This window comes from Lycorma delicatula, chromosome 1, assembly GCF_047948215.1.
Source record: "Lycorma delicatula isolate Av1 chromosome 1, ASM4794821v1, whole genome shotgun sequence".
NCBI lineage: Eukaryota > Metazoa > Arthropoda > Insecta > Hemiptera > Fulgoridae > Lycorma > Lycorma delicatula.
In genome coordinates, this window is record NC_134455.1 from 342,719,732 (window position 1) to 342,732,541 (window position 12,810).

Below are 12,810 nucleotides of genomic sequence, written 5' to 3' on the forward strand. Positions count from 1 at the left end.
TCAGGTCTCAGATGTCAGTTACTTCCTTCTAATCAAGAATGAAGCAGTTCAAACATTCTATTACTTATGTTCATATTGCAGTTCACAATGCATCAATGGGAACAATTTACCCTGCCAGTTGTGGAAAATGGTAATGAAGTTTTTGAATGCAATAAATATTCAACCACATAAAATTAACCTTTATATTTGTGAAATTTACAGATAGAATCTGATTAGTGAAGGCATAGTGAGAAAGCAGATATTTAATGAGGGGAGGGAGAATGTTCATGATAAAGAGCATAGTGTTGCCTACCCATAGTCTTGTCAATAAATTTGCTACATTATGTTGAAGAGAAGATTCATTCTAATGGTTAATTCACAATTTCTGATTTGCCCCTACAAATTTTTATAGTTTTGACTTTTCAAGACCTTTCTTGCTGGAAATAATGATTGAACACTTGCAATACAAAAAAGTTGTTTTCAAGAAGAGTCGCAAAAGAGCTAATAGATGGGAGTAACCTTAGAGCATTTGCGGCCTATGAAGGCAAAGGAAATAATTTTTTGAAATTATTGTTACTGATGATGAAACATGGGTATGTCTCGATAACACTTTAAAGTAAAAATAGTTGATTTGAAACATTTCTTAAAATTTGATAGTTCCACTTCTCAGGGAATAACATACTGGAAATGTAAGGGTATGAAATACTGTAATATCCCAACTATGTTCATTGAACCAGTTCCTGTAGATCACTGAAGTTAAGGATGCTGGTGCAGATCACTGAATGCTGCTGACATTTTTCTATTGGCTAATTATTGTATTGTTCAGTGTTATAAAAAAAAAAAAACGTCTTAAGGATGCTTAACACATCTTGATGAAGTATTAAAATATTGTTTTATGAATGTGTTTTTTGGGTTAAATAAACTTCCAGCTCCTTAAGTTTTCTAGTAAATTAAAAAATTTCAATACAGTATGAATTGTACAATTTTTATTTTAAAGTGTATTTATTCACTTCGAATCATCCTGTATGACATAAAACCCACAAATATTAATCTTCAATAGTACAGTCGAACCTCTATATAACAAACCTCAATATTACAAAAACCTCGATTTACAAATTCTTTTACTGCACAGTGACATTTAAATAAAACTACGTATAATATTATGTATTTAAATAAACTACATATAATGAAGTTATAACATACTGTATTAACATAATACAGTATGTAGTAACACAGTAATTTTTACAAAATGTTTGTTTAAAAATAATATTAAATTTAGTATTTTGGACTTCTCTGAGTTTAAGGTAGTTATTCTGTTGATTTATGTATTTAAATTGTGCCTGTAGACAAACAAAAAGTACTCTTGACAGTCAGGCATGACAGATTATGTTTATTGAACTGGTAAAGTGAAAATCCCCAAGACTCTACTATAACCCATTAACAATAAAATTCTAACAAAAGATTTAAATACGTGTTCTGCAGTTACTGTTTGCTTATATATTAAAGTAGAGGAATTTTCTGAAATTCATTAATGCAGAGCACTAAAATTACTATGCAAACTTTTATTCATTTATCTAAACAAGACATTATCTACAGTATATAGACATAAATAGAATTACATAAAACAAAATAACTCGTTTTCGAGGATTTGAATCTCTAGAGGTAGACTACACATTTAACAAAAGGGCATGGATGGCTACCGAAATTTTTACAGATGGGTGAAAAAGCTGGACAAAGTGATTACCAGACAAAAAAATAAAAATTGTACCTTCTATTGGTAATCGTATGGCACATCCTCAAGACATTGATTCTGTATGAAATAATGTAAAATTCGTATTTTTCTCACCAAACTTAACATCAGGAGGTAATTAAAAATCTTAAATTGCACTACCGAAAAAGAGAACAAGACTGTCCCTGTTAATATTGTTGACCTCCAGGAGTGCATTTCTGAATTATCAAAAGTATGGACCAACGATGTTAACGATGAAACAATATTACATTGTTTTTGAAAAGTGGATTTCAGGATCACCACAACAGAATGGAATGAAGAATATGATATGACACTAGTGCTGTTAAAAAGTTACTGGAATTTCCTCCAAACAATTGAAAATGTCAGAAATGTTGTTACACTGGAAGATTTCATTCATTGCTGATGAACAGGTTACTGTTTCTGATTTTCGGGACAATGATGACATACTTCATAGTTTAGTAAGTCCTCCGAACTGGCAGAAGAAGATGAAAATTCCAAAGACCAGCAGGAGGAGAGAAAACCTACCGACAACGAGGTTATAGTCATTTAAAACAATTAGGCTTTGACAGCTCAAGGATGAAGTACCTAACAGTATTTTTAAGTATTTAAATAAATGTGAAAAATTTTTTTAATGCTGTACCTTATTTAAACACAGAAAATTACTCACATTTTCAAATAATAAATTAATACTGTATTAAAAATTATATACTGTAAACATTACCTATTAATATCTATCAAAAAATAAAGAATGCATTAGGATTAGTGTTTTTAGGTAGATTTCATAAGAAACCTACCTATTTTAATGGGTACCATGATTCAATATCTGGAAAATTTTAACATATACGTGTTGAATTAAATGTTTCACATTTCCCAGACCCCCAAAACTACCGTCAGTTTAAAAGTTTATACAGGGTCATTCACGGGAACCGGATGTTTTTAAAATAATCATAAAAAATTGAATATTTACTTTATTGGTACTGAAACACTTGTTAAATCAAAGCATTTGTTACTTACTCATGAACGAAAAATTATGTCCGGCAAGTTATGTCCATTTTGGGCAATACATTGTTGTAGCCTTTCACGGTAACTGGCCTCAATTCTTTGCAGCATGTCTACATTAATCTGGGTGACGTGATGACGAATTGTGATCTTTAGGTCCTCCATTGTACGGGGTTTATTGCCGTACACACGCGATTTCAGAAACCCCCACAGAAAAAAATCACAACTACTCAATTCGGGGGACTTAGAGGGCCAAGGAATGTCGCCGAATCTGGAAACGATCCGTCCCGGAAACAAGTTACGGAGAACAGCCATCGTTGCCCTCGCTGTGTGCGCTGTAGCTCCATCCTGCTGGAATAACACATTTTGAAAATCGATTCCCCGGTTTCGTAACTCAGGAATGAAAAACGTATTCAACATCGCAATGTAACGATCATCTGTTACAGTTACGGCAGCGTAATTTTCTTCAAAAAAATATGGTCCAATAACACCGACCGACCTTTCCTATTGCAAACCAGACAGTCACCTTTGGGCTATGAAGTGGTCTCTCGTGAAGCTGATGTGGGTTTCTTTCTGCCCAATACCGGCAATTCTGTTTGTTGACGAAGCCATTCAGATGAAAATGGGCTTCGTCACTCATTAACAATAACAAATTTTCATTTTCTTCAAAAATGGTAAGCATTTGTCGACAAAATTGTAATCGCTGCGTGAAATCTTGCTCGTTTAACTGCTGCACGACGGCTATCTTGTAAGGATGGAAATGCAGGTCTGTATGCAGAATTCGTCTTACCGTACTTATGCTCATTTGAAGCGCTGCTGAATGCCTCTGAATAGAGCGGCGTGGGCTTCAGACAATGGCTTCCCTTACTCGTTCGATGTTCTCCGGAGTGCTAGCAGTTCGTCGGGGACCCGGTGGTTTTTTCTTCAATATTGAACCACTTGTTCGAAGGTTGTTTACCCATCGCAATATTATGTTACGAGAAGGGACACTTGAATTACGATGGATATTAAACTGACGGCGGAAATCTCGCCGTAACAGCAGTTACGGATTCGTAATTTCGCACAAAACTGTCTTACGCGTACAGGTGTTGGTCTAGCGTCCACGGCTCCATCTCAACGATTAAAATGTAAATGCTATGAACAAAGGAAACGTCAGCCACGTGCCCCTCCCACCACGAACGCCCGTGTACAACCCACTTCTAAAACATCCGGTTCCCGTGAATGACTGTATATATATATATATATATTTTTTTTTTTTTGTTTTTTTGCGCCAGTCACTTTCAAACTGATACATAAAATATAACAACCCAAAATCTCTGTTAAGTTCGTTAATCGGACCATGGGGGTAGAAATGAGCGGGCTTTTTCGAAAAATCAAAATATCACTATAACTGTCTTATTAAGTAAAATATAAAATTTGTTTAAAGTTCCTACTATTCTTTGGATAAGGGCCAAAAACTTAATCTAAATAAAGCTTTCTGATATCACCAACCATTTGCACAGAGGGTGGAAAAATTGGGGTTTCGAAGACAAAAAAAAAAAATACCTCCCTTAATAGGCACAGTATCGATCAGTTTAAAGTGGTTGTTAGTCCCTACACTACCTAAAACTTTTATCTGAAACAATTTTGATATGACCAACCCTTACAGCAAGAGATGATAAAATGTTGCTGGAATTGAAAGAATATGGGGCTTGTCATGTGCTATAAATGTGAAACTTTTTTCACATGCAATCATTGTCATATTGAGTAAATTTGAAGTTCTTCTTAACTTTAAGGTGGAAATCTTTTATATTCCCTACCTAGCACCACTGAAATCTCCCTCCACCTCCCAGCATGCCAAAAGGGATTTTTGGCTTGCCAAAAGTTAGTGTATTCATTTTTTGTTATAGTTTTGAAATAATTATGTGCTAAAAATAAAAATACAGTATGTTAACTTACAACTGAGTACAACAAGCTTTTTTAAGTATAGCCTACATCCATTCTTAAGTATGAGATAAGTCCTTATCTGAGATACATAATTTTCATACAGTACATATTATGTATTAGATTAAAATGTAATGCATGTCATAAAAAAACACATTTACTTTTTTTTCTATAGCGCTATTAAGAAAAAAAAACTGTACTTAATTTTTTAATTCATCATAAAACGGGATAAGACATTCGTAAAAAAATTAGACTGGGAATTCTTGTTACGTCTATGTAATGAAAACCTAACTTAACAATATTTTTCCAGGATTTCAGATTTCATTACATAAAGGTTTGACCGTATAATATTAGAATGAAAATTGACATTCTGTCAACTGTTGTTATCTTATATATTACATTATAATTATTAGTAACATTTCTTTCAAGTATGAAGAGGATTAATTGGAACACTTTAGAAAGAAAGTGATAGTTTATTTTTTATTTTATTACATACATATATTATCTGGGCAAGCCAGGTTTATCATTAATTAAAACTTCTTTCCCCCTCCAATAATAATCTAGTTTTAGTAACACTTGACTAACCCTACACAGTACACAAGTCACCAGGAAATGGTTTAAAAAATAAAAGAGAAGAGAAAAAATCTTGCCTAAGTTGTTAGGGTACAGAATGTACTAATATAAGAGCATTTTAAGTGAAGTATTTGCTTAAATAGTAGATCATATAAGTAAATTAAAATCAACCAAAACACTTGGTGTGATAAAACATCATTTTTCAGTTAGTCTTTACATGTGCACTTGTTTACAAGTCTCATTTGTGAACAAATGAGTTTGTTTTCTGAAGCGTATTTTTTAAAGTTTTTGATGATTAATTTACCTTGTAAGGATAAAAATGTGCATGTGAATATGGTATGAACATTTTGGTAGCATTTTAAAAGTGGTGAACCTGATCAACATTCACACCTAGAACTTGGATAAGAAGAGTGAGAGTATTCTATCCAAACCCGTATACAACCAGTGCCCATGTTTCACCCAGGCAGTGGTCATATACTATCACTTATAGACCTGGTAAATATTCTTCTCAGTAAAATGTACGAGAACAAATAGAATTTTTATAAGTTTATTATTAGCAATATTATGTGGTGAAAATTGTTCAGATGGAAGAATACTCTCCCATAAATATTTCATATTGAAAGAATGTTTCAGTAATGTTTTTGTGCAAAAATTTATTAAAACTTTTTATGCTATTGGTACAAAAAAATAACAGAAAAATTGTACCGTATATGATACTGATACTGGGTTACTTCCTATTAGATTGTTCTTTAAAACTGTGATAAAAGACCCAAGTTGAGAATATACACCCAAAATTTAATTTTATACAGGTGTCCCACAAAGAATTGGAGAAACTTTAAGGACATGTTCTACTGGTGAAAATAACGAAATAGTTCATATAAACATAGGTCTGGAGACGCTTTGTTTTTGAGTTACATACTGGCAAAAGATTTCACCCAGATTTTAGCTCTTCTAATAAAAAGAAGCCCTCTATAATTTTTGGGAAACAAATTAAGGAGGAAAGTTGGTGGTTTCTTATATAATTTGTGCTGGGAAATACAATAAAACAGGTCCCAGAACTGTATCTATGACACCTGGTATAAAACACTAAATTTGGTGTCGAAAAACAAGTTTTTTTTAGGTTAGTAGTAAAATAGCTTTACTACCTGACTAATAAATATGGATTATTTACAAATACAAAACTTTTAGAAAATTTGAAACCTAATGTAAACACAGCCAAAAAAAGTTTACTTTATTTATTTTTCTACACTACAAGTGTTTTTTCCTCTTGCTCTTTTGTACTTACTTTTCTTTAACTCTCAATGTTTTTTTTTCATGTTTGTCCTCAAATCTTGCATCCTTAATGTAACATAATACTTCCTGACGCTGCCAATCGATGAAATTTTGCACAGTTACTAAGGTCGGATGAAAATACAGTATTCCATCATTACTTTTGAAAACATCCTTCCTTGTACAGAGCTAAATTAAGGGTGTGTGTGTAAAAAAATTCCAAATCTGCAAAATGGCTATGCAGGATTTTTGGGGTCGCAGATGAAAAATCCGATAGCCATTTGACGTTAAAAAATGACAAAAAATTTGTATGGGAGTTTTTATGGTTTTAAATTTGACAACATTTTGTCATCACTCATATATAATTGTGTGTGTATATATATATATATATATGTACAGTAAATGTTTGATATTTTATAAATATATTAGAAAATTTCAATATATTCTGTTATCTTTTGAAATCCAAATTAAAACCTACTAATTAAACTCTTACACTGTACGATAATAATTTGATTAACATATGACTAAAAAGTATGAAGCAAGTTTTGAAAATTATTTACTTTAATGTTAATAATGTTGAAATTTTAATGATCTCAATTTCTTGACTTAATTTTAAACTGATTATTATTTATATTGTAAAACTTATTGAACAACTAAACTGCACAAACTTCTCATCGCCTCCCTTGGAAACTATTGATCTATTCTCATAAAAAAATTATATGGGTCTATCCTCCACCAGGCACAAAAATTGAAATATTGCAATATTCAAACTTCATTTTTCAAAAGTGTAATAATAAGAAAAATGAATAATCGTATAGAAAAAGAAGTTCATACCTTCTTATACTTTGATTGGCAATGCTGCCCCCCTACATTATCAAGAATTAAATTACTATATAAAAACTGTTTTTCACAATGATGTCCAAGAGATACTGATGCTCTTGCTCCCTCCCATGAGCTATTACATACCAGCTCTTAAAATTATAAAAAATTTTATCTTGGTGATAACTTTTTTTAAAAAACATGTTCTGTTATCAATAAAATTAAGTCATGTAGGAGGGCAAGTTCACACCTTGGTGGTAACGAAACTTGTTATCTATCATATGTAATGATATTTAAACCAGGCCTCTGCCCCTGGCCCCCTAAATTAATAAAAGTAGAATTTATTGCAAACATTTGAACTATTTTTCAAAATATGTTCCACTTTCAAAATCATTAGCCTCAGGAAGGAGCCTCCCCGAAGATTGGTTACTGAAATCGGGCAATTCCTGGATATTCTAGTACCGGCTGATTCTTCCACGAAGGTGCTACTACACAGCAACAAGTATGCAGGAGGATTTATCTATGTGAATGGTCCTTTTTAGGACCAACCAAGTACAGAGCATTCATCAATCCTCATTGGTAACAACTTACGGATATGTCGCTTTAACATTGAATTGATTTCATCGGCTAAAAGTCAATATCTCTCATGCCTGATGCTGCAGAATGCTGTGGATATTGTGGCAATACAGGACACTCACACCAAGGATGATGTACATCTTTACAGAAGGGGAAGATTATATAGATATGTTCTGGTTGGGGCCATAAATGATGAACAATATGGCATTGCGACATATATCAGGTCCCATCTCAACAATTACAAAGTACTTTATCAAGACAGAACAGTGTATGTCTTTGTTTTGGCTGTGGAGGTTTGCCGGCACCACTGTTGTAAATATTTACAAACTTCCACAAGTCAGTTTGCCAAATCCACCTGTAAGGTTCTTAATCGTAATTTCATTAGGGAGAGGACAGCAGTGGAGCTATTCTAAATGAATGGATGGATATGTACAATCTCCAGCTTGTGTACAACGTTAAAAATCCAGGAATGTTCCGATTTGGTCGATGACTGAAGGATTATTCTCCTGATTTGTACATCATATCTACATCTGGACATAACGACATGAAACAACGAAAGGTCATCGGGACTTTCCCATGCAGCCAGCATAGGCCAGTCACAATTCATTATGGTACTAATGAAATTTCATTAGTCAACTCCATCCCTCAACCTCGATGGAATTTTCAGCTTGCAAACTGGGAACTGTTTCAGAGGGGTCTTGATAATACTATTCACTGGATTCTCCCAATTCCATCCACTTATGAGCAATTTGTGAATCCAAGTAAAGTTAATGCCAGGAGGTTATTTCATGTGGGTTTCAGAAAGAGTACATCCCTGGATGGTCTCAAGAGTGCGATAAGTTATATGCTGAGCATCAGGAATCTCACAATGACACAACAGCTGATGACCTCTTGAGACCTCTCAATAAGAACAGGAGAGAAAAATGGCATAAAACAATGGCAGGACTCGACTTTACGCATTCTATTCAGAAGGCCTGGGACCTATTAAGGAAACTTGGTACAGATCCAAGGAAGTCAAGTACAGTCACACATGTGAATGCCAATGATGTTGATCCAGACTAATGAAAATTTTGAAAGCTAAAATAGACAAGGCACACACACGAACCGTGAAAAAAGGTTTGTACATAAAGAGGTCCCATCTGAAACTGCATCCAGACTACTCACAGGACTTTGCATTGAGGAGCATGATATAGCCTTGAATATGCTGAAGGTAAATAAAGCTGTAGGCTTTGATGGCGTATATCTGGAGTTTATTAAGGCCATTGGACCTAAAACTAGACTGTGGCCATTGAATTCTTCAATGAGATTCTGAGAACTAGAAAATTGTCGAAGCTTTCCAAACAGACTAAGGTAATTGGCATCCTGAAACCAGGCAAAGACGGAACTGATGCTTCTCACTAGCGACCAGTATCACTACTCAGCATGACCTGTACTCTACTAGAAAGACTTATTCTAAATCGAATTCAAAAGGCCATTGATCAAATTACCCCTGTCCAGCAGGATGGCTTAGGAAGTATCGGAGCCACTGCGACAGGTCTTAACTTTGACAACTCTAATGGAGGCTGGATTTCAGCGAGTTCTCAAATCAGCTGCAGTTTTTGTGGATCTTACGGCAGCTTATAACACTGTGTGGAGAGAGGAATTGATGTCGAAGTTTATTGAGGTCATCCCATGTCAAAGTCTGGCATTTCTAGTGAGCAACATGGTTTGTGACAGGCGCTTTAAAAGTATCCCTGAATGGACAGGCTAATAGATGGAGAACTCTTAATAATGGCCTACTTCAGGTATCAGTTCTGTTAAGTTCGTATATCCATGACATGCCAGACAATGACTCCATGAAAATCCAGTATACGGACGATATAGCATTGCTTTTCCAGAGTAAGAATCTTATGCACTGTAGGAGTGTGCTGATAGATGATCCGACAAAATTGAGTGATAACTTCCATAAATGGAGACTTCAGCCTAATCCAAATAAGACTGAGGTTACTGCATTCCATCTAAATAATAAACAAGCCCTAAGGAAGCTACAAGTGACTTTAGATGGAATCGAAGTATATCTGGGAATCATTCTGGGTCGGTCCTTGACATTCAAACAACAGTGCATCAGGTTATCTAAAAAAACTTGGCTCAAAAGTGAATACTTTTCACTTCCGGCAAGATTACCGGAAGCAGTTGGGTTCCTGATGCCAATACTCTACGCTGAACGGCACTTTCTCTTGTGTATTCGGCTGGTGAATATTGCATCCCTGTGTGGGAAAAACAGCGCCCACACAACAAAGACTGATGTGCCGCTCAATGAAGTCATGAGGATTATCGATGGTACTGTTAGATCTATTCCCATTAAGTGGTTGCCTGTCCTGGCCAATATTGCTCTGCAAGATCTGAGGAGGAAAACAGCTAAGGTAGACTTGTTCAAGAGAATCACTTCTCATAAGAACTATCCCTTGTACAATGCCCTACAAGATCAAGATCTACCAGCAACTCAGCTGAGGTCACGCAAACCATCCTGAGCTGATTTAGAAAGTATCAATTCTGTTGACGTGGCCTCCAAGTGACGACAACACTGGAATGAATGCACACCCAACAATGTTCAACTGGTTTAAGATCTAACAAAAAAGGGTGAGGAATTCCAACTATTGTGCCAAACCTGGTCAAGGCTGAACTGCATTAAGACGGGTCAAGGGAGGTGTGGTTACACCTAGAAGAGGTGAGGTTTCCGCCCTTTTGCTGACTGTGACTGTGGAGCGGAGGAGCAGACAATAGAACATGTTACAGAGTGCCCACTTCGAGCATTTGATGGTGATCTGGAAACTCTACATAAAGTGACTCCTAGGTGCTCTGGACTGGTTGTCAAATTTGGACATTTCCATCTGATTATGGATACTTTCATATACTAGTAAAACTATACGATATATAGTACTAACTATACTTTTTCCATTATTTTCACCAGTAGAGTATGTGCTGAAGGTTTCTCAATTTCTTTGTGGGAAAATTTGTATAAGTAGATTCCAACAGCTGCAAATTGATTAAATATCAATTTTATGTTAATTCCAAGGTCAAGACATTTTCATAATTGATTAAACTTGGGCAAGGAAGATTCAGACTAGATGAAAACAATTTGAATTATTTATTTACCCTAAAAATAACATTTTTTGAAAAAGAATGGTTAGAACATTAGAGTATCTTAACATAATTTATGGGTGAGCAATGGGCAAAATAACCAGGGTATTCCATTTTAATTCAAATTTTCAAAAATTTTACTTCATCACTATTTTTGATTTTGATGATATTTGATAACGCCCACCTTGTAATAGCCAAAAAATATTGTTTTATATTTTAAAAAAAAACTTTTTCTTGAACAGAATATTTTTTCTAACTCACCAGCATGTAAAAACAGCATTCTTATTTTACATCATACAAAGGTCAAAAAGAGCTTATTGGAAAGAGTGAAGATGGAACTTCATCCTAGTTTACTCAAAATTAATTTTGTTACATACCCAAATTCTGTAATGTTTACTGAAGTTATGTTTAAAAATTTCTGGCCGAAAATAAATAATGAAGGGCTTAGGGTAACAGACCTGTTTTTTACCTTTAAAACTCTTAGATACTAAAGAGTTTTTTATAGTTATACAAAAAAATTGGACTGTTACAGAAAAATCAAAATTTTATGATTTGGCAGCCATTTTTTTTATAAGTAAAAGTTCAAAAACAGGCCTGTTACCTTAAGCCCTTCATTATTTATTTTGGTCCCAAAATTTGAAAAAACAATTTGTAAACTAACTTCAGTAAACATAACAAAATTTGGTTATGTAATAAAATGAATTTTGAGAACACTAAATGAAGTTCCATCTTTACTCTACAAAAAGCCCTTTTTTTACCCTCTGTACGATGTAAAATAAGAATGCTACAGCTCATGGAAAAAGTGACAAAAATGACTGTTTTTACTTGTTGGCAAGTTAGAAAATATCATCAAAATCAAAAATAGTGATGCACTGATCATTTGTTGAATACCCCAACCCAAATTTTCAATATTATAAAGTTTTTATTGATGCTCATAAAACTTTCCTCTTTTAAAGTTTCCACATGCCTTCTAGAAATATTGCACTTGGATAACAAAGGCTTTTGAAGTTACCCAATTTCAGTTTTTTAATTAAAAGAGACTAGAGATCCTTGCTGTGCTGAATCTCAAGGACAATGTTACATTTTCATGTTACATAAATGTTACTACATTTATTTTTTGTTTCAGAAACTAGATAAAAACTTATTGAAATCATTGGAATTACTTCCTGGCAGTGAAAAATTTATTCCAACTATGATTCATTTGTCAGAAGTCAAATTAATTGGATTTCCAAAGAGATCACAAGATCTTGTGCTGTCTGCACCACCACCACAATACTTCACCTGGACGCTAAACAGACTTGGACTGCACTTACAAGAAAATTTGCCATCTTTATTAGAATCTAAACCCTTGATTAAACAAATTTCTGCCTCAAATCAATGTAAATAACACTAAATAAAATTTATTACGAATATTTTTTTATAAATTCTTAATTTAAAAATACCTATTCAATTAAATTTTTTTTTATTATACTTTAGTGGAGAGGTAAGCTTAAAGCTGTAAAGCACTTATTGAAAGACTTGAAAAGTGAATGAGAAATATATATATAAAGTGTTACAGTAAAAATATAAATAGTCTTTTAAGTAGATGAAGTATTGCAGATTGAATGCTACTTGGAAGTGGAATCTAGGTTTATTAAAACCTAGATGATTGGAACCAGGCCTTAGTTTTTATCTCTGCAATTACTTATGAAATTCTATGATGAATCCTTCTGTATTGAATATAATCAGAATTGTTTACTTTTAAAATATTTACATTTAATAATGCTTAAATGAAAATAGATTTATATCAAATAGTTTAATAT

The 12,810-nt window shown here is 33.8% G+C and overlaps 1 protein-coding gene across 1 annotated transcript in view; it reads left to right on the forward strand.

The window, feature by feature from the left end:
* Positions 1-12,420, forward strand: part of LOC142334343 (mitochondrial mRNA pseudouridine synthase RPUSD3-like) — a 44,056-nt gene extending 31,636 nt beyond the window's left edge. Inside the window, exon 5 of the mRNA XM_075382313.1 lies at positions 12,135-12,420. Within this exon, the coding sequence (XP_075238428.1) occupies positions 12,135-12,395 (261 nt within the window). The 3' untranslated portion in view covers positions 12,396-12,420. The remainder of the gene's footprint in view (positions 1-12,134) is intronic.
* Positions 12,421-12,810: the final 390 nt, after the last annotated feature.